This window comes from Lolium rigidum, chromosome 1, assembly GCF_022539505.1.
Source record: "Lolium rigidum isolate FL_2022 chromosome 1, APGP_CSIRO_Lrig_0.1, whole genome shotgun sequence".
NCBI lineage: Eukaryota > Viridiplantae > Streptophyta > Magnoliopsida > Poales > Poaceae > Lolium > Lolium rigidum.
In genome coordinates this window covers 147,550,027-147,571,880 of record NC_061508.1, presented here as the reverse complement: position 1 = coordinate 147,571,880, position 21,854 = coordinate 147,550,027, and the positions used below count along the sequence as shown (strand labels likewise).

The 21,854-nt window shown below is 51.6% G+C and overlaps 1 protein-coding gene across 1 annotated transcript; it reads right to left on the bottom strand.

Annotated features, from left to right (window-relative positions):
- Window positions 1-8,481: 8,481 nt before the first annotated feature.
- LOC124652364 (exocyst complex component EXO70A1-like) lies at window positions 8,482-10,038 on the bottom strand. Its single transcript, XM_047191387.1, has one exon. The coding sequence runs from the start codon at window positions 10,036-10,038 to the stop codon at window positions 8,545-8,547; it is 1,494 nt and encodes a 497-aa protein (XP_047047343.1). The 3' UTR covers window positions 8,482-8,544.
- Between the last annotated feature and the right edge of the window lie 11,816 nt (window positions 10,039-21,854).

Below are 21,854 nucleotides of genomic sequence, written 5' to 3'. Positions count from 1 at the left end.
GTCAAACAGGTCCAATCCACGTCCAAACCATCCTCCAACCTTAAACGCGCAGATTCAAATTCTCCGCAAATCCAATGGGATATTCATCTCAGATATCATGGTCTCTAATCTGAACGTGATCTGTTAACCTGCTCAATTGAGTTTATTCCTCTAGAGTCGATAGCAATGTATCGGCTTTATTATTCTGAAGTCGATGTCCGTGCATCGGCTGTATTAGTATACTGTTGTCTTCGCATGTCTTCTCGAGTCGATGTTTGTACATCGGCTGTGATGATGATTTTTTTCTCTGGCCGATATAAAATCGGCCTCCATACCTCACTGCCCATCATCCCACATGCTTGGGAAACACTTCTTGAGATGCTGGCCATTGACGGCCACTGGGAACTTCACACCATCCAACTGTTCGAGCATGTATGCATTTCCCTTTAAAACTTGGACTACTTTGTACGGGCCATGCCAATTTGGAGACCATTTACCATACATTTTATCCTTCGTCCCCAACGGCAATACAGCTTCCCATACCAGATCACCAACTTGGAACTCTTTTGGCTTCACTTTCTTATTATATGCACGAGCCACCTTGGCTTTATTCTCCTTGATTTTCTCAAGTGACCATAGTCTAAGTTCCGTTGCGTCCTCAATGCTGTCGCTCATCAGGGCTGCATATTCTTCAGCAGTTAAACCATTCTGAAACGTGATCCGTCTTGACCCCGCCTTAATTTCCCAGGGTAACACAGCTTCTTGTCCATAGACCAGCTGGTATGGCGAGGTTTTTATCGTTCCATGAGATGACATGCGGTAAGCCCACAACGCCTCTGACAGCACCTCATGCCATCGTTTAGGGTGCTCGTCGATTTTCCTCTTAATCAGCTTGATCAAGCTCTTGTTGGACGCTTCAGCCTGCCCGTTTGCTTGAGCATAATATGGAGACGATCGAATTAACTTGATCCCCATGTCATCACAGAACTTTTTCATCTCTTTCGAAACGAAGACCGAGCCTCCATCGGTCGTAATAGTCTGGGGAATCCCGAATCTATGAATGACATGTTCCAACACGAAACTGATAACATCCTTCGATGCTACTGCCTTCATAGGGACCGCCTCCACCCATTTAGTGAAGTAATCTGTAATGGCCGTAACCCATTCATGGCCTTTGCTTGACGCAGGATGAATTTTGCCGATCATATCCATACCCCAACCTCGGAATGGCCAAGGTTTGATGATAGGATTCATTGCTGATGCGGGTACCATCTGAATGCTCCCAAACTTCTGACATGCTTGACACCCTTTATAATACTGGAAACAATCTTCAAGCATGGTGGGCCAATAAAATCCCGAGCGCCTGATCAGCCACTTCATCTTATGAGCCGACTGGTGAGTTCCACAAGCACCTTCATGCACCTCGTGCAAGAGCCGATTGGACTCGGCTGGTCCCAAACATTTGAGAAGTAATCCTTCCAATGTTCTGTAGAACATGTCATCGCCAATCAGTACGTACTTCATGGCCCTGTATCTTACCCGTTTAGGTGCCCCCCGAGCCGGATCTTTCAAGTATTTGAAGATATCGGCTCTCCAATCATCTGGTTCCATGAACTGCACCTGAAAATCGGCTCCATCCGCTACATCCTTGTATCCTGACGCCGTCTGTGCGAGGTCGTTTGCCTCAGTATTTTGCGACCTTGGGATCCAATTGAAGCTTATATACCTGAATTGTGCCATCAGCTCACGGCATTATATCCATAATGGGAAGAGTGACTCGCTCTCGCACTTATATTCCTCTGTGAGTTGAGAGATCACCAATTTGGAGTCCCCAAAGATCTCCACTGCTTCTGCCCCAGCTTCCAAGAGCAACTCCATTCCCTTGCAGATCGCTTCATACTCAGCAACATTGTTGGTGCAAGGGATAGACAACCTGATGGAGAAGGAATACGTTGCCCCCCGAGGCGACACGAGTAGCACGCCGATGCCGCAACCATCTTCACAGACCGATCCATCGAAGAACATGGCCCATGTACGCACAGATAGTGCTGATACGTCCGTATTTATTCTTTCAGCTATAAGATCGGCTAACGCTTGTCCCTTAACTGCTTTCGCAGGTTGATACCGGATCTCAAATTCCGATAATGCAAACATCCATTTGCCAAGTCGGCCTTTTAATACAGGAGCCGACAACATATGCTTGATGACATCCGATTTGCATATGACGATGATTTCTGCGGACAGCAGGATGTGCTGGATCTTGGTGCAGGTAAAAAATAGACAGAGGCATAACTTCTCAATTTCAGGGTACCTTGTTTCTGCATCCAACATCCTTCTGCTGAGGTAGAAAACTACTTTTTCCAGACCATCATAAACCTGCACCACCACCGATGCGATGGACGTGTCAGCCACTGATAAGTAAATGTAGAACGGCCTGTCTTGCTGCGGCGGAACTAACACAGGTGGCTTTGTTAGGTACTCCTTAATATCGTCAAATGCCTGTTGCTGCTCTGCCCCCCAGCGAAACTCCTCATCAGACTTGATCTTAACCAATCCCATGAACGGCTCGATTCGTCCTGACAAGTTGGAGATAAACCTTCTGACGAAATTAATTTTGCCGATGAGACATTGGAGCTCCTTCTTCGTGGTGGGTGGCTTCATCGTTCGCACTGCCTCTTGACTTTTCAGGCCGATCTCAATTCCACGTTCATGAACCAAGAAACCCAGGAACTGACCGGCCGTCACACCAAAGGCACACTTTTTTGGATTCATTCTTAGTCCGAACTTCCTCGTTCGGTCCAGGACGTGTCGCAAATCTTCTAAGTGTCCGCTCGTTGAAACAGACTTTACCACCACGTCGTCGATGTAAATTTCTACCAATTTGCCAATTAAATCATGAAAGATGTAATTCATGGCTCTTTGATATGTGGTGCCGGCATTCTTCAGCCCAAACGTCATGACTACATATTCAAACAAGCCCACCGAGCCTGGCACTCTGAATGCAGTCTTGTGTATATCTTCTGGAGCCATGAAAATTTGGTTGTAGCCGGCATTGCCATCCATGAATCTTAAAATTTTGTGACCAGCAGCTGCATTGATCAGGGTCTCCGCTACTGGCATCGGATATTCATCCTTTGGAGTGGCACTATTGAGGTTCCGAAAATCTATGGCAACGCGCCATCGGCCATCCTTTTTCTCCACAGGTACAACATTGGAAATCCATTCCGCGTACCTGCATGGCCTGATGAATCCGGCGTCCAACATCTTATGGATCTCCTTCTTGACTTCTACCAAGATTTCAGCCTTCATCTGTCGCGCTCGCTGCTGGAACGGCCGAAATCCTTTCTTCAGGGGGAGCCGATGCTCAATGATGCTCCTGTCTAACCCAGGCATCTCCGTATAATCCCATGCAAAACAATCTGGGTACTCTTTCAACAAGGCTATCATCGGGCCCCTCGGATGCGGATCTAACTTTTTGTCGATAAAGGTTGGTCGTGGCTTATCCCCAGGACCAATATCAATCTCTTCTAGCTCGTCGACTGATGTAAACCCATACCCCAGCCTTTCCATCTCCTGCTAGGTCAATGCTGAACACAGGCAAAGCATATGTTGGGGACAATATTGGCCGATTGCTAGAATCGGCCTCCTTTTTCATTGCAATGCTCAATGAGGGTTTACAACTTCTTGGTTCTTTATTATGGCTACGTGACTCGCTCGAGGTATGCTCACCATGTCTTGGACCATAAATCTCTGACGGGATCATGGACACTATGTTTGTATCAGCCGATGCCTCTGCATCGGCTTTTGTCTGTTTAGGGCGCCACACTTTCTTCGGTGGGCGCGCCTCCGTCTCCAATGTTTGCTGAATTTTCACGGCCAGATCGGGCCGTGCCTTCCTCAATGTGTACAGGTACTGTGCCTCGGCTTCCTCCAGGTTTCGTAGCCGCTGCACCCTACGCTTCTGAGAATGGCTGAGTCCATCAGGGCACCACCTTGGCCGGTGATACCTATCTTCTTCACCATCTAACTCCTCAAAGTCTTCTTCTTGAGATGACTCAGCTCGTTTGTTCTGAGGTGGGAGAGGCCCTAGACGCTCGAACACTGAAACCTCGTTTGTTCTTTTCCTTTGCTGTCTGCATTCTGGGCAGTTCTCGATTGTTGGCAATCGGCTCATTCCTGAGTCCCAGCAATGTTTAAAGAAAGGACAGTCCCAATGCCTATCCAGGTCATCTTGCTCCCTTGACCTCCCTCTAGCGTGACGCTCGTACTCGTTATTGTTTCTATCATGCCGACGATACCTCCTGTCCTCTACATCAGACCGACGATATCTCTCATCATCTACGTCGTAGCGCCGACGTCGGTCATACTGCTGTTCATATTTGTTAAGGAGATGCGGGGAGAGTGGACGTTGATACCGCACGCTTCTCACTTCCTCCTCGGTTAGGTACCGTCTATCATCATCATGGGGCCGGTCGCGTGGATCGGCCTCCTCTTTATCCTTGCCACGGGAGTGGCTGCTCTCTGCTTTATCTTTGCCATGGCGGCTCACAAGCCCTGCCATGTTGACGCTAAAAGAGAACTCTGGCTCGCACCTTATGGAGTGGCTAAGATCCACCATGTTGACGCCAGGAAACGGGCGCGTGTCTCCTTTGACCCCGATGTCGTGCGAACGGGTCTTCTCAAAGGAGCCGATGAGTTCGGCTTCACAGATGGCCTTCAGCTCATCGTATTTCTTCTTATGTTCTGCAGGGAGATCCTCGTACTTGATCGGTTCATCCGCCATCCCGGACGCAGGTGTTGACGTGGATGTTGTAGAAGATGGTCCCACCGGGCGTGCCAGAATGTGTTGCCTGCCAAAACTCACCGGCGAGCAGTGGTTAAGCAACACGAAGAGCCGGGAGGCTCCCACGGCCGCTTAGTGGACCCTGGCACCTCGCGTCGTCCCGCAAGTTTCCTGCACACATCCTAGCGGTTGCAAGGGCGTGCCACCTGACCTAGACCCGATCAGGAAGGTGTTAGATTGCTTCGATTGTTCTCATGCATGGTAGACACGTAAACATTAAATACGAGCCCTATCGGCTCTCGGGTTGCCCTGTGGATCGGCTCAAAGAGCCGATCGCCCCATGGTTCACGTTGGATTTGCAATGACATGGGGATCATGCTTGATCAAAACAAAGCTAAACCAATCTACGACAGTTTAGGGTTTTCACCGCATAACCGGAACGTCCTACGCGTAGTTGGGCCTAGAAGATACGAAAGATGATGAAAACTATCCCTAGAAGAGGCCTAAAAACCAAAATTACGTCAATTCCCGGAACATCCCTTATAGGAACGGTAAACAACACCTAACGCACTACCGGATCATCCAACCCCAGCATAAGGCCTAATCATGCAGATATTAAACTAATCCTTGAAGAACAAGGAGCAACTATAACAGATCGGATCTACTAAGCAACGAACAAGCAAGATGTTGCCCTTACACCCAGATAGGTGTAAGGGCAGTAGGTGTCGAGGGACGGCATTGCTAAGCAAATATGCATAAGAAAAAGCATCAATGCAAGCCCCAAAACACCTAAGATAAGTAGTGCTACTCGCCATCAACAACGCTTCAGCACGAGTAACACAAGGTAGACGAATAAACGTATATCGCCTAGATCGCAAGATGCGATCTAGGCAAGCATGATGCTTACCCGGAAGAAACCCTCGAAACAAGGGGTGGCGATGCGCCTGGTTTGTGTTTGTTGTGAACGTGATTGTTGTTTATTTCATAAACCCTAGATACATATTTATAGTCCGGGGGACTTTCTAATTCAGGTGTGCACCTAACCGTGCACGGGCCAAACTCTACCTTTTAATTCTAAACACGATCTAATAAAATACAGATACACGGGCAATTTAGCCCAAACTCTCGTGCAAGGCCGCTTCAGAGATCCTCCACGCGTATATCCTTCAAGCCCATCTCACTTACGGCCTATCTCCTGATTTGGCCAAAATCTGGTGATAACAGGATGAAAGATGAAAGCTTTATTGAAAAAGGTGGGATTCCGAATAGTCGGTCTTGTTCTGAGCGTTGGCCTCAAAAGAAGTACACGAGAGTTGCATCAATGGCTAACTTTTAGTCTAATCAAAATCTCAGTCTAAACGTGACGGCTATGGGGGTATTTAAAGGAGGAAAAGGTGGGGTTTCGGCCAGCCATACATATGGTGGCCGAACCAAACCCTAGAAGGCCTTTCCCCCTTCAATACGGACTCTAAAAAGTGACTGATTTAATTCCTCGGAAATGACATGAGCCTGGCCCAAAACTAAAGGTGGCGCAACACCATATTATGTTATGGAAGAAATTATGAAGTGGAGAACTCTATATTTCGTCCATGTCTTCATCTCTTCTTATGGTGACTTCAAAATTCTGAAACCTCCACTTGCGGCATCCTCTTCAATCCTCAAACGCTTGCTGCCATCTCCTCCATGTGTGATCATGCTCCAATGCTTGTCCTCCTCATCCATGCTTGGTCCATCATTCCTAAGAGTAACAAACATATCTGATTTAGGCAACATCATATTCTCATGTATATGAGGAATAGTTCCAAGAAACGAAAGTACCTGATAGTTAAGTTGTTTGGCATGAGCTCGAGTGATTGGTCCTTGTATTTGTGTGGCTGTTGGTACAGCGGTTGTATCAATAGATGAGGTGTCCTCATCAGCGTGTCAGCAAGGAACTTACCTTGTTGTAAAACACCATCACCGTAGAGTCGAGCTTCTCACACTTGGCAAGTTGACGACGGAGAGCGCTAGAGCGCGCCTGAGACTGCGACGCGAAGGAGCGCTCCAGGCCGCATGGGAGGTCTTGGCGAAGACGAGCATCCCGGCAACTTGCGGGGTGAGCGACCCCTGGATGGCCGAGAGATTAGCCTGCTCATGCCCCATCCATACACGGTGTGCCGGGTTGTACACCTGACAGTTCACGCTGTCGACCAGCGTAGGGGGCAGGGAAGAGCGCTGTTGACGTAGCCGAGCAGGTAGTGACTCCCTAGGAGCGAAAGAACCCGCACACGCCAAAACATATAGTTGTCCGGAGACAGCTTCAAGGTGATGAGGTGGTCGAAGTGGAACGGCGCGGGCAGCGACCCCGACGTGAAGACGGCGGGCGGCGCGTAGGCCACGGGAGCCGGAGCCGTAGGCATATGGGCCGGCGGGCCAGGGGGCTGCAGGGCAGCCGAGACCAGAGGGGTGCGAGAGAGGACACCTGCGAGGCACCTGAGGCGGGCGCCGACAGGGCGTCTAGGGCAGACGTCGACGGGGCGGGCACCAGGGCCAACGCGGGCGCCGGAGGCGCGACGGGCGTTGTTGTGGTGACGGCCAGGGGGCAGGGGCGGTGGCTGGTACGCCGTCACGGAGAAAAGGGAGCCAACACTGATGGTGCCGACCGGAGGCGCCGTCATGGCGGTAGCGTCGACGGGGCGCGAGAGGAGCGCCACGAGGGAGGCCGGCAGGTAACTAGCCGAGAGAGAGCCAGAGGAGGCGGCGAGCGTCATGGCGACAGCGCAACCTGGGGTCAGGGGCGAAAGCATGGGTGGTGGGATTGGTAGGGAGACAACGGCTGGTTAAGGTCGACGGCGGCTAGGGCAGGGGGTTGGCAGCCAAGGGAGGCGACGGCCAAGGGAGGCGCCGGCCAGGTGAGGCCGCGTTGGAACCCTAACCCTAACTAGTGTGATACCACGAGAGTCAAAGAATTTCCCCCGGCTCAACCCTCTAAAGGTGGCCTATGATATACTCCATCGGCCATCTCTTCTTCCCTTTGCAGTCACCGCGGACGACACCCGCAGGCCTGCCTATTTTGCATCATGCAGAAAACAAAAATCTGATTTCGTGCATTGTATGTCAAAAAGTGGTGCCCTGTAACTTTTTTTGGCCTGCCCTATTTTACAGTATCCAATAGAGTTGCTCTAGTGATAGACCACTTGCATCAGTAGTAATCGAAGCAGCAAGCCAATCAGAGTGGCGCCGTCGTCAACGGCGAACTACCAAACACAGACTATGCATGCCGCACGGGGCGCGCACTGCAGCCGCACACGGCGCTCCCGCCCGCGGCCCGCTCGCGTGTCGCACTAGATCAGGCCCGCCACATGTCCACGCGCCTTCTGCACCGCCATCTCCACCGTGCGCCACCCTTCCTCATGGGCACCAGCGGCATGGCGACGTCGACGCGGACATGGGAGGCCACCTCTGGACGCCAAAAGACCGGTGGAGCGACCGGAACGGGTGCGGCCAGATGGACCGCCGCTGCATGGCCGAAGCCTCCGCCGTCGATCTGCCATCCTTGCAACCTCAGGCCCCGGCACGCTCGCCTGAATGACGGTGTGTGACGTGTGAGCCGCCGCGCCGTCAGCCACGAGATTCACTGCCGCAAGCACCCCAACTCTCGAGGCAACCGACGACGATATGTGGGGAGAAGCCGGAGAAGAGGTGGCGGTGGTCGGGAATCAGGATGGCTGACGCCGCCATTGTCGCCCTGAGGACGGGAGCTACGCGCGAGGGGGGCTGGATTAACGGAAGATTTCTGTCTTCTATCCTTCGAACAGCTCCGACAACTGATGCTCGAGCTCCTCTGCGCTGCGCCCTGTGGGTACCTCAACCTCCGGGTGGTCGTCAAGATACCAGCGGTATGCCGGCACAACATTCTCCGACACGGTTCTCCGGAGGATAGACCGGAGCGCCGGGCTGGGCACCTTCCAGCCTCTCTGCGTGCTGCACACATTCTCCAACGCCGTGTAAAATGCGCTCAGCGGGTTCCGTCGCCGGAGAACGCTCAAGGCCCCTGGCTTCCCTTCAAGGCGCGACACGACCGGCGCCCAGGAAATTTCAAGGTAATCCTTTAGGTAGCCTTCCATGAGCTCCTCTCGGGCGAGCACCCAGCCGGGCGGCAGGAAGATGCTGAGGTCGGAGCGGATGGCGCGTTGGACCAAAGCACTCGTGTTGTTGAGCATGAAGATCTGGTTCAGCCCCGGGAATGCCAGGGCGCCGGACTTCTCCTCTAGCACGGCCTCCAGGCACGAGATCAGCTCCATCACTAGGCCGCCCTCGTCGGTCGCGAGGGGCGTTGTTTGCTCCTTGTCGCCGTCGCCGTCACGACCACCGGCGAGGACGAAGTAGAGGGACACGCGGTTGCGGAGCATGCAGCGGAAGTAGCCCATCCAGAAGCTGACGCAGGGGTGCACCTCGCCGCCCTGCGGCATCCGCCATGGGTACTGGGGTGCGCGTATGAACGCCCTGAGGTCGCGCATGCAGCGCCGGGACGCGTTCAGCAGGCCGGTGAGCGCCGCGTCGGACGCAGCGGAGACGGGGTGAGTGGGGGGCCATGAGAACGTCCTCGCGAGGCCGGGGTAGGTCTCCGAGACAGAGGCGTGCACGTCGAGCGCCGCGAGCAGCTTCGACGGGGAGCTCCCGAGCGCGACCACGGAGTCGGCCAGACTCAGCATCGCGCCGGCGCTCTCCGCCGCGAGCTGCCCCAGAGCCGCCAGCTCCGCGGCGGTGGCGTCGTTGACCGGGCTGCGAACCTCCCGGTGCCCGTGGCGGAAGACGCGCTCCATGGTGCCCAGCGCCTGCGCCCACTCCCTGACCCTCCTCCCCACCTCCCTCCGTGGGAGGCTCCTGCGGTCGTCCATGTCCATCACCCAGCCGACGTCAAAGCCGGCGAGCCATTGGCGCAGCGCGTCCGTGCGCGCCACCGAGGAGGCGGTAGCAACGGAGAAGGCTGGGATTAGGAGGACCATGCGCTGCAGGTGTTTGTCGACATCGGTGAGGATGCAGGAGAAGGACGGAGAGATCGGCCGGAAGCTGCTGGGATCGACGTCGGCGATCACAGATGGGGCGAAACGAGAGAGGTGGCGCCGGAACTCGCGCGGATCTTCGGGGCAGTTCTCGTCGGTGCTGGTGGAGCCGTCGTCGCTGTCTACGGAGTGGCCGGAGGGTGTCGCTGGGCTGCTGCCTCCGCTGCTGAAGTTGCCGCAGCCGACGGGGCTGAAACGGACGACAATGGTTTCCTGGCGCCCGTCATGCATGACTGCTGCCGGTGCCGGACGGGTGGCGGGTGGGTCACTCAATGGAGTCTCGAAGTTTAGAAGTACTCCGTAAAAGCTAGCGTCAACGCTGCCTGCAGAAAAAGGTTGACTTGGGCCGGAGGGGAGGAAGAAGAGGCGAAAGCCGCGGATGCGCCGTCGCATTCGCCTTTACACTTTCTCCTTGTAGCACACGGGGTTGGACCACTTGGACTGTTGCTTGATTGCCTATCTCCAAGAATGGTACGACTCACCAAGTAGTTTATGCTCCACTCCGAAAGGAAAATGATTCTAAGGGCATCTCCAACCGGGCGACCCAAACGGATGGCCCAGCGCGTCCGTTTTGGGCCGTTTGCGTGGCCGAGCGGACGCGCGGACAGCGGCCCGCGTCCGCGTGTCCGTTTGGGTCGCGCGCTGCGCCCAACGCGCGGACGCACCGCATAATCGGACAAATACGAAAAGAAACGAAACACGGAAATTTTAAACGATATTTCATAAATATATGCCCTATTTTGGGCAAAATTTATACATAGCCCTATTTTGGGCAAATAACTGACAAAAGAAGCCCTATATGGCTTTTAAATTTAAACTAAAAACCCTCTAGTAGGGTTTGGTCGGCGGCGCGGTGGCCGCCGGTGCGCCGCCTAGCCCCCGTGGGCAAAGTCGGCGTCGTCGTCGTCATCGACGACGTCCCCGGCGGCGAGGCATCGTTGTGGCTCGACCGCGCCGGGGACTCCGGCCACGGAGACCACAGGGCCTCCTCCCGAGCCGAGTGGGGGTCCGGAGCGACCCGAGGTAGCGGCGGCGCGGATAGCGGCCGCCTCCTCCCCGAGGCGCCGCCGCCTCTCCTGCCGGCGCGGCGCCGGCCTCCCGGCGGCGCCGCTCCTCCGCGCGACGCCCGGCCTCCTCGCCGCCGCCGCTCCTCGCGGCGCTCCTCGTCGGCGCGGCGCCCGGCCTCCTCCCGCCGCGCGTCGCTCGTCCTCGTCCCGTCGCGCCCGACGGGCCCGGGCGTAGAGCACCCACGCGCTCCGCTTCCTCCTCCGCCGCCCGCGCTCGCTTCCTCCAGCTCGGAGGTACGGATGGCATCTCGAAGGTCCGGCCAGTTGGCCTCCTCCTCCGCCGCCGAGATGAGCTTGGCGGCGCGGATGTCCGGGTCCTCCTCCGAGGACTCGGGCTTCGGCTCGAGCAGCAGCGGCGGCGGCGGTTGCGGCAATGCCGCGCCGCCGCGGGCGGCCTCTCCGATGTGGAGGCCGCCTCGGTTTGCTGCCGATGGCCGCAGCCGCCGGCGGAGGCCGGCGGCTGCTGCTCGCCTCGTCGTCGTGGGCTCCGGGAGCGAAACCGCGCTTCGGGGCCATGGCGGCGGTTTCTGCGGGAGTGGAGTGGGGACTGGAGTGGAGTTCCAGATCCCCTCCAGTCCCCATTTAATACCCTCCCGGGTCACCGCCAGGTGGGCCCAAAGGAGACGAGGCGACGGACGCCCGGACGCGAGCGGACGGCGCGTGCCATCCGCGGCCACGCAAACCTAGCCAATATTTGGGCCGGGTTTGCGTCGTTCCGGACGCCGTGGCCGTCCGCTTTTGCGGTGCGTCGCCGCGTTGGGCCGGGATTTTGTCCGGATCGACCCATCCGGACGCGCGGGCGCGGGATGGGTCGCCCCGTTGGAGATGCCCTAATCCCCCGGAGGCTGCGTCGCTCGCAACCTCCGGGTCGCGCGCCGTTGATTGATTCCAACGTATGCTCACCATCACACGCGCTGGCACAAGGAAATAGTGAAGCGACAGAGGTTGGGGCCACCCACGATTTCCTTTTCCCCATCTCTTCCCTATCTCTTTCCGTGTTTCAGGCAAGCGCACCGCCGCCTCCCAGCCGCTCACCGCGAGCGCCATGGGGCTCCCACCGTGCGCCGCCCCGTCCTTGGTGGGCTTCCGCGCCGCGCTGCCGCCGCGCCCGGTTCCAGTTCGACGCCGCCCGAAGCTCGCCCACATCGCCGCCTGGAGGTCGTCGTAGTTCTCTGCGTCGATGCGGTCAAGGGAGGACCTCAGTCGTCGTGCAGATTCGGCCGGCCCCAACCCCCGACGCCGGCGACAACCGAGCTTCCCCGCCCCTGCTCTCCGCCGCGGTGGCCGTTCCTGCTCTGGCGCCGACGGCCCGACCTCCCCGCGCCGGCCGCCTCCTTCCTCCCGTGGCCCCGCTCGTGGCCTCCTCCTCTCAAGGCCGAGGTTTTCTGGCGCCGCCCCGACGGGAAGATTCGACGAGGCTGGCCGGCTGCCGCCGCGGGGGAACCCATGGCGCCGCCGCTGCTCGCACTGCCGACGACGCTGGTTGGCCGCTGCGCGCCGCGACCATGGTCGCCCGCCTCCCCATCGCACGCCTCGTCCCATCGCCAGCCGCCTCCGCGACCAGCCTCGCCCGCCACACCACCGCAAGTTGTGCTGCTTTTCCGCCGCCGCACCTACACCCAGCACAAACACGGCGCCACCGACCCAGCGGTGCTACCATGGGCGAGCCAGGTTGCTGCCGACGGCGGCCCTCATTGCTGCTGACGGCGGGCCAAATTGCTGCCCACGGCGGCTCTACTTGCTACCAACGGCTTGCGACATGCATATGTGGATTTTGCTGTCATATATATATATTTTTTGCTACACCCGTTCTATTGTTTTGCCATGTTATATATATATATTTTGCTACTAAGTATTTTTGGTGATGTATTGGGTGATGTATATGGCGGAAATGCTAGCGGAGCACAACGATGATGCTGCCAAGGTGGCATACCTTTGCTGCAAAGGTATGTTGGTGGTGCTACTGACAGTGCTGCAAATTGTCAGTGTCGGTGCTGGACACGGTTAGCGGCGGTGCTACCAACATTCAGTGGTGGTGCTGCAAGAAAGTCACAATGTTGCTAGCCAGAGATTAAATGTTGTCGGCGGTGCGCTGGAGAGGAGTAGATAACGATGCTACAATAGACTAAACTTTTGCTACAAATGGTCTACGGTTTGCTACTTTAGTATAAAATTATTACTACAAGATCACCGGCGAGGTCGGTTCAACTTCAATAGCACGATGTTTTGCTACGAGGTCTCGGGCGAGGTCTCTAGAGAGTCTCCGGCGAAGTATAGTGCTCCGACGAGTCTCCCGTATCGCCCCTTCTGTTTTTAGTTGAACCATTTTTTGTTTCAATGAAGCAAAAGTGGGAGATTTTTTTGCTGCGGCGAAGCAAAGTGTGAACAAGTCTTGGCAACTCTACTTCTGTTTTTAGTCGAACCTTTTTTGCTTCAATGAAGCAAAAGCGGGAGGTTTTTTGCTGCGACGAAGCAAAATCTGAACGAGTCTTGGCAACTCTCCTTCTGTTTTTGGTCGAACCTTTTTTGCTTCAATGAAGCAAAAGCGGGAGGTTTTTGCTGCGACGAAGCAAAATCTGAACGAGTCTTGGCAACTCTCCTTCTGTTTTTGGTCGAACCGTTTTTTGCTTCAATGAAGCAAAAGCGGGAGGTTTTTTGCTGCGACGAAGCAAAATCTGAACGAGTCTTGGCAACTCTCCTTCTGTTTTTTGTCGAACCGTTTTTTGCTTCAATGAAGCAAAAGCGGGAGGTTTTTTGCTGTGACGAAGCAAAATCTGAATTTCAGGTGAAAGTGGACACGTGTCGCACATGCAAGCAGGAGGCTGGAAAACTTTGATCCTCCGGAGGATTTCTAGCGCTGTCCACTCCGAAATTCACTAGACTTTTTTTTTTTGGATTTGCTAGCTAGTTAACAATTAAGTTCGTGCTCCGTTTAGTTTGATTTGTATTATGATTTGTGCATATAAGTTGTAACTTGGGTTGTAATTAGAATTTTTTTCAGTTACAAGTTGCAAATTGCAACTGATAATTTTTCAGTTGCAAGTAGAGATGCAACCAAGAAAAATTATCCGAAATGTTAGATTTGCTTGTGATTTATACTAGTTACAAGTTATAACATGAGTTGGGTTTCCCATCCCCAACCCCCCACACCCATGCATGTTGGCTGGAGTCGAGCTGATCGTCTTGTACTCTTCTCCATCTTAACGGCCTCCTCTCTATCCATCTTCCCGCTTGATTAAAACACAATAGAAAAATACCCTAAACGACCTCACCTTTTCTACCGGCACAGGACCCCACAGTTACCGGCGAGCGCCGCCGACGCTTGCCTATGCAGCAACACCTTGCAACAGCGAAGCCAGCAACAGACATATTTCAACACCGTGGACAACCTTTTGTAGCACCGCCATCAAGCTTTTGTAACCAAGGCGTTCGGTATTTGCAACATAGGTTTGTGGCGGTGGGCATTGCAGCGGCCTTCATAGCACCGGCGGCGAGCATTTGTAGCCGATGCAATCAACGTTTGCAGCATAGGCGGTGGCGACAAGCCTCTGCAATGGCAACGACCACCCTTCGCAGCAGCGGCGATGAGTGTTTGCAACATCGATGATGATGCCAAGACCTTACAAACACCGGCAGTGACCTTGCTTTGCAGCAACAGATCGGTGAAGGGGATTGTGTATGTAAAACAAAAAAAACGTACCAAAGACCCAAGATCTATTCTATGTACTTACTGTAACGGGATTCAGTCGATACCATCTCACCGAGTAGTGCGGAAGGCTCAATGACGATGATGGTCCAGGTGATCTCCGCAGCTAGGCAAATCTTCGGAGCCGTGAAGCTATCTCCTCATCGCTCCATGAATCGAACGAACGATTTCCGGCCCAGTCCACGCGTCTAGAGGTACAATTCACGAGGGCTTCGCCGTCCATGGCTAGGATATCAGGACGAGAGCGTTGCAGCCTTTCGACATACGTGGAGAGGGACAAAGAGATACGGCTGTTGGGGATTCGTAGCAGAAAAAATATCTAACTAGCGCAACCCGATATGCACAGTTCTATCTTGGAGTAATGCGCTGACGAAGATGGTTTCGGTGACGTACCCTCATAGACCGAAAGTGGTTAATGTTCCGCTAGAGCATGGTTGATATAGTCGTACTCGTCGCCGACCTCAGGGTCGTGTTGTAGTCCTCTCATACGATGTTGAGTGCCACAAGTGTCGAACCTCGCATGTATCGCACATGTATGGTGCTCAAAGACACTCCCGGCTCCGATCAACGAGGTTGCAGAAGTAAACTTTTTGGATCCGGATCCTAACAGCGCTCCTGCGTACTGGGTGGAGTTGTCTCCCTCCCTACGCAATTTATCGCGCACGGAAAAGAAAACTAGAGAGAGACTTCTCTATTTAATTAAGTATTCATTTCCCTCCACCTGACCACTATGTATAGGGGCAAGGGGGCCGGGGGCACTTGGCTAGGCAATGTGGACAAAATGGGAGGGTAGGAGGTGGTGCAGCGGCCGGCCCTCCTTCGACCGCCGCCCGCCACCAATTTGGCCCGGCCGGCCCTCCTTTGCCCATGGGGTGGCCGACCACTACCCTCATGGGCCTCCCTTTCGGGTGAGGCCCATTAAGGGTGTGAAGCCTTTATTAATTAAATTAATCATATTTTAATATATTAATTCATTTAATTAACATATTAAACATATTATTTAATTTCCATTGATTCGAGATACCTCCCGAATCACTCTAAAACTCCTTCGGATACCCCTGGAACACTTTTCGACATTCTCTCTATTTTCGATGAATCAAAACTATCTTTAGTTTTGTTGAACCCTTAAGTGTGTTACCCTACGTGACAAGGCAATACCTACATATTGTAGACTAGGGTTTTCAGGGAAGTAGAGGGCAAGTAGATCTCAAGGGTTCAGCCGGAAAAGTACTCGACTGCTAGAAAACTAGGGTTGTGTTGACAATAAAATCGATCCCCTCTTTCTCCCTCGACTCCCCCTTATATAGGAGGCGGAGCCGAGGGTTTCGTGACGTACAAGTTACAAATACGGGAGACTCTTTGAGTTCGTCCCGTAATAGTTACAAGTCTTTATTCCTAATACAACTCTATCTTTCCAAAGTCTCTTAACTGGGCTTCCGGGCTTCATAAACTTCGGGTCGTGGGCCTTCAGTAAACCCCGGGTACCATCTTCGGCATGCCCATTAGGGATGCCTATGTCAGTAGCCCCCGAGATTTTGCTTGAATCGAAGAATCAGGGAAAATCTCCATCATTACAATTAACAACTGATTTCTTCGAGTCACTTAATGACTTTCATAAAACAACCATATATTGTCAGGGATAACGGTAGTTGGGGCTGGTTCATTGATGTCTACGTGTGCTTCTATTCTTGTAGACAGTGTTGGGCCTCCAAGAGCAGAGGTTTGTAGAACAGCAGCAAGTTTCCCTTAAGTGGATCACCCAAGGTTTATCGAACTCAGGGAGGAAGAGGTCAAAGATATCCCTCTCAAGAAACCCTGCAATCACGATACAAGAAGTCTCTTGTGTCCCCAACACACCTAATACACTTGTCATATGTATAGGTGCACTAGTTCGGCGAAGAGATAGTGAAATACAAGTAATATGGATGTATATGAGTGGTAATAGCAATCTGAATAAAATATGGCAGCGAGTAAACATGCAACATAACAGTAAATAAACGGAGTTTCGATGCTTAGAAACAAGGCCTAGGGATCATACTTTCACTAGTGGACACTCTCAACATTGCAATCATAATTGAATATAAATATAAGCACTTCACTATGCTATTCTGAATTACTCTGTGGCAAGATAACGAACACTAATTCATCATGTAGGCAAACCTTAAAGATGTATCCCAAGTACTAATAAACACCCCACACTGTCACTGTGAGCATTCATAGGAGGTACTAACACACCATAATTTCATAGAGACATCCAACTCAAATCATAACTCGATGAATAAGTATTCTCGTGAAATATAGCCTAAGAGACCCACACGGTGCACACACCGTCACCTTTACACACGTGGGACAAGGAGTCTCCGGAGATCACATAAGTAAAATCCACTTGAATAGCATAACGACATCTAGATTACAAGCTCATCATATGGATCTCAATCATGTAAGGCAGCTCATGAGATCATTGTATTGAAGTACATGGAGAGAGAGATTAACCACATAGCTACCGATACAGCCCTTAGCCTCGATGGAGAACTACTCCCTCCTCATGGGAGACAGCAGCGTTAATGGAGATGGCGGTGGTGTCGATGGAGGAGCCTTCCGGGGGCACTTCCCCGTCCCGACGGCGTGCCAGAATAGAGACTCCCGTCCCCGCATCTTGGCTTCGCGATGGCGGCGGCTCTGGAAAGTTTCTCGTACCGTGGCTTTTTCGTATCGAGGTTTTAGGTCAGGGACCTTTAAATAGGCAAAGAGGCGGAGTCGGAAGGCTGACGAGGCGGTGACACAATAGGGGGGGGGCGCGGCCCAGGCCCTGGCCGCGCCGCCCTGTTGTCTGGTGGCCCTGTGGCCCCCCTCTGGTGGCTCTCGGGTGTTCTGGAAGCTTCGTGGAATTCTAAGATGCTGGGCGTTGATTTCGTCCGATTCCGAGAATATTTCCTTACTAGGATTTCTGAAACCAAAAACAAGAGAAAACAAGCAACCGGCCCTTCGGCATCTCGTCAATAGGTTAGTTCCGGAAAACGCATAATAATGACATATAATGTGTATAAAACATGTGAGTATCATCATAAAAGTAGCATGGAACATAAGAAATTATAGATACGTTTGAGACGTATCAAGCATCCCCAAGCTTAGTTCCTACTCGCCCTCGAGTAGGTAAACGATAACAAAGATAATTTCTGAAGTGACATGCTATCATAATCTTGATCATACTATTGTAAAGCATATGAGATGAATGCAGCGATTCGAAGCGATGATGAAGATAATGAGTAAACAAATGAATCATATAGCAAAGACTTTTCATGAATAATACTTTCAAGACAAGCATCAATAAGACTTGCATAAGAGTTACTCATAAAGCAATAAATTCAAAGTAAAGGCATTGAAGCAACACAAAGGATGATTAAGTTTCAGCAATTGCTTTCAACTTGTAACATGTATATCTCATGGATAATTTTTAACACAAAGCAATATAACAACTGCAATAGGTAAACATGTAAGAATCAATGCACACAGTTGATACAAGTGTTTGCTTCTAAGATAGAAAAAATAGGCAAACTGACTCAACAATAAAGTAGAAGAATGGCCCTTCGCAGAGGGAAGCAGGGATCAAATCATGTGCTAGAGCTTTTTAAGTTTTGAAATCATATAGAGAGCATAAAAGTAAAGTTTTGAGAGGTGTTTGTTGTTGTCAACGAATGGTAGTGGGCACTCTAACCACCTCAGAAAACAGACTTTCAAAGAGCGGCTCCCATGAAGGACGTTATCTCTACCAGCAAGGTAGATCATCCCTCTTCTCTTTTGTTTACACATGTACTTTAGTTTTATTTATGGTTGACACTCCTCCCAACCTTTTGCTTACACAAGCCATGGCTAACCGAATCCTCGGGTGCCTTCCAACATTCACATACCATGAAGGAGTGTCTATTTGCAAAATTAAGTTGCTTACCGATGAATCGAGCAAAACATGTGAAGAGAATTATTAATGAAGGTTGATTAATTGGGGGCCGGGAACCCCGCGCCGACTCTTTTTGCAAAATTATTGGATAAGCGGATGAAGCCACTAGTCCATTGGTGAAAGCTGCCCAACAAGATTGAAAGATAAAACACCACATACTTCCTCATGAGCTATAAAACATTGACACAAATAAGGAGTAATAAAGTTTTGAATTGTTTAAAGGTAGCACATGAAGTAATTTACTTTGGAATGGCAGAGAAATACCATGTGCCACGTTCCAGGGGTTTGGCTCTGCGATCCATGTCTTCTTGTCCTTTATTCTGTATGATCCTCCTTCGATTACTTCGGTGACGATGTACGGGCCTATCCATGGCGATTCGAACTTTTCATGGCTATCTTGCGTGAGCCGAAGAACCAGGTCGCCAACTTGGAAGGACCTTGGTCGCAGACGTCGACTGTGGTAGTTTTTCAGATCTTGCTGGTACTTGGTGACTCGTGACAGCACCTCGTCTCGAGCTTCATCGAGTGCATCGACATCATCCTCCAGTGCCTTTATCGAAGTTTCTTCATCGAATTCCGCCACTCTCGGAGAATTATGTTTTATTTCTATCGGGAGCACTGCTTCAGCTCCATGAACTAGGAAAAACGGAGTTTCTTGTGTCGCTGTATTGGGTGTCGTCCGTATACTCCATAGCACGCTAGGCAGTTCTTCTGGCCAGGTGTGTCGAGCTTTTTCCAATGGTGTTAGCAGACGTTTCTTGATGCCATTGCAGATGATACCGTTCGCTTTCTCGACTTGACCGTTGGTCTGCGGGTGCGCAACTGACGCAAAGTGTAGTTTGATTCCTACCTCTGCGCAATATGCTTTGAATTCTTTGGAGGTGAAATTGTTTCTGTTGTCCGTGACGATGCTATGAGGAACTCCAAATTGAAAAACGATACTTTTGATGAGGCTAACCGTCGATGCTGCATCTGGCGAATTTATTGGCTTTGCCTCAATCCATTTAGTAAACTTGTCGACAGCCACGAGCATATATTCGTATCCTCCTGGCCACGCCTTGTGTAACTTCCCCACCATATCAAGACCCCATTGAGCGAAAGGCCATGACAAGGGTATGGGCATCAACTCTGCTGCCGGAGAATGAGGTTTTGCCGCAAATCTCTGGCATGCATCGTAGGTACGTACTATGTCCTTTGCGTCTTCTATTGCTGTTAGCCAGTAAAATCCTGCTCTCTGAAAACCTTGGCTGCTATAGCTCGACTAAGCGCGTGGTGTCCGCATACTCCCTCGTGCACATCCTTCAGGATAATTTTCCCTTCTTCGGGTGTAACACATCGTTGCAATACTCCCGATATACTCCGCTTATATAGCTCTGCTTTGACCACAGTAAAGGCTTTGGAGCGTCGAATAACTCGCCTCGCTTCTACCGGATCTTCGGGTATTTCATTCCTTAAGATATATGCGATGTAAATTTGCATCCAAGGGACTTGCACCACCATCACCTCATGTGATTCCTCTTCATCCCCCAATATGTTTGCGTCTGATATCGCTGGAGCCCCCGAGCCTTTCTCGAGCTTCTCCTTCTTCTTTGGCTGTTTCTTCGCCTTAGTTGATCTTTCATTTATCTCCTCCCAAAATACGCCGGGTGGTATTGCTAATCGTTGCGACCCGATGTTTGCCAGAACATCGGCTTCATCGTTGCTGAGTATGCTAATATGATTCACTTCGCACCCGTCAAAGAGCTTCTCGAGTTCATTGTATACCTCCTTATATGCTATCATACTGTCATTGAATGCGTCACATTGGTTCATCACCTATTGAGCCACCAATTGGGAGTCACCGAAGATTTTTAATCGGGTTGCACCACAGGCTTTCGCCATCTTCATTCCGTGTATGAGTGCTTCGTACTCCGCCTCATTGTTAGACGCGTTAGGGAACGTCATCCGCATCACATATTTCATCTTGTCTCCTTGAGGTGATACTAATATCACGTCTGCTCCAGCTCCTTCTAGCCTTTTGGACCCGTCAAAGTTCATAGTCCAGGTTCTCGACAAATCTGGGGTCCCGTATTTTGCAACTCCATCCACTCTGCGACAGAGTCTGGTAAGATCTGCGACTTTATTACTTTTCTTTTCTCATACGTGATGTCCCGAGGGGAAAGCTCTATTCCCCAAAGGGAGACACGACCCGTAGCTTCTGGGTTATTTAATATGTTTGATAAAGGCGCCTCGTTGACCACTATTATCGGATGCGCCGAAAAATAGTGCCGCAACTTCTTGCGGTTGTAAATACTCCATACGCCAACTTCTGATACTGCGGGTACCGCTGTTTTGAAGGCGACAAAACTTCACTGATGAAATATACCGGCCTCTGAACTCCATGAAGTTTTCCTTCTTCTTCTCTTTCAACCACAAGTACCGTGCTAACCACCTGGGGGGTGGCTGCGATATATAACAGGAGAGGTTCCTTTTCCTTGGGCACCACCAATATTGGAGGTGTCGATATTGTGCGCCTAAGGTCCTCAAAGGCTTTGTCTGCTTATTCGCTCCACTCGAACTTTTCTCCTTGCTTGATCAAGTCGTAAAACGACAACGCCTTTTCTCCCAGCCTAGCGTCGAATCTGCTTAAAGTTGCGACTCGCCCAGTGAGCTGTTGTATTTCCTTTAACTTTGTTGGCTTCCGCATTGTCACAATGGCTTGAATTTTCTCTGGGTTAGCCTCGATTCCTCTTGCTGACACCAGAAACCCGAGAAGTTCTCCCGCAGGGACGCCAAAAGAGCACTTCGTCGGGTTCAACTTGAGGCAGAATTTATCGAGATTGTTGAAAGTTTCCTTGAGGTCCTCGATCAAGGTTGAGCCCTGCTTTGTTGTTATGACGACATCGTCGATGTATACTTCAACGTTCTTGCCAATCTGAGTGGCGAGACACTTCTGCATCATCCGCTGATATGTTGCTTCCGTGTTTTTTTAACCCGAAAGGCATTGTTCTGTAGCAGAACACGCCATAGGGTGTTATGTAAGCTGTTTTGACCTCATCTTTTTCTTTTAATTGGATCTGGTTGTAACCATAATAAGCGTCCAGGAAGGAAAGACGTTCACAGCCTGCCGTGGAGTCGATAATTTAATCGATCCCCAGGAGGGGGAAGTGATCCTTTGGATAATATTTATTGAGACACGTGAAGTCGACGCACATGCGAAGGACCTCTGTGTTTTTCTTCGGGACCAGCACTGGGTTAGCTACCCACGTGGCTTCTGTGTGTAACTCTTTGATAAATCCTGCTTCTCTGAGTCGATTGATTTCTGACAGCATAGCTTTGC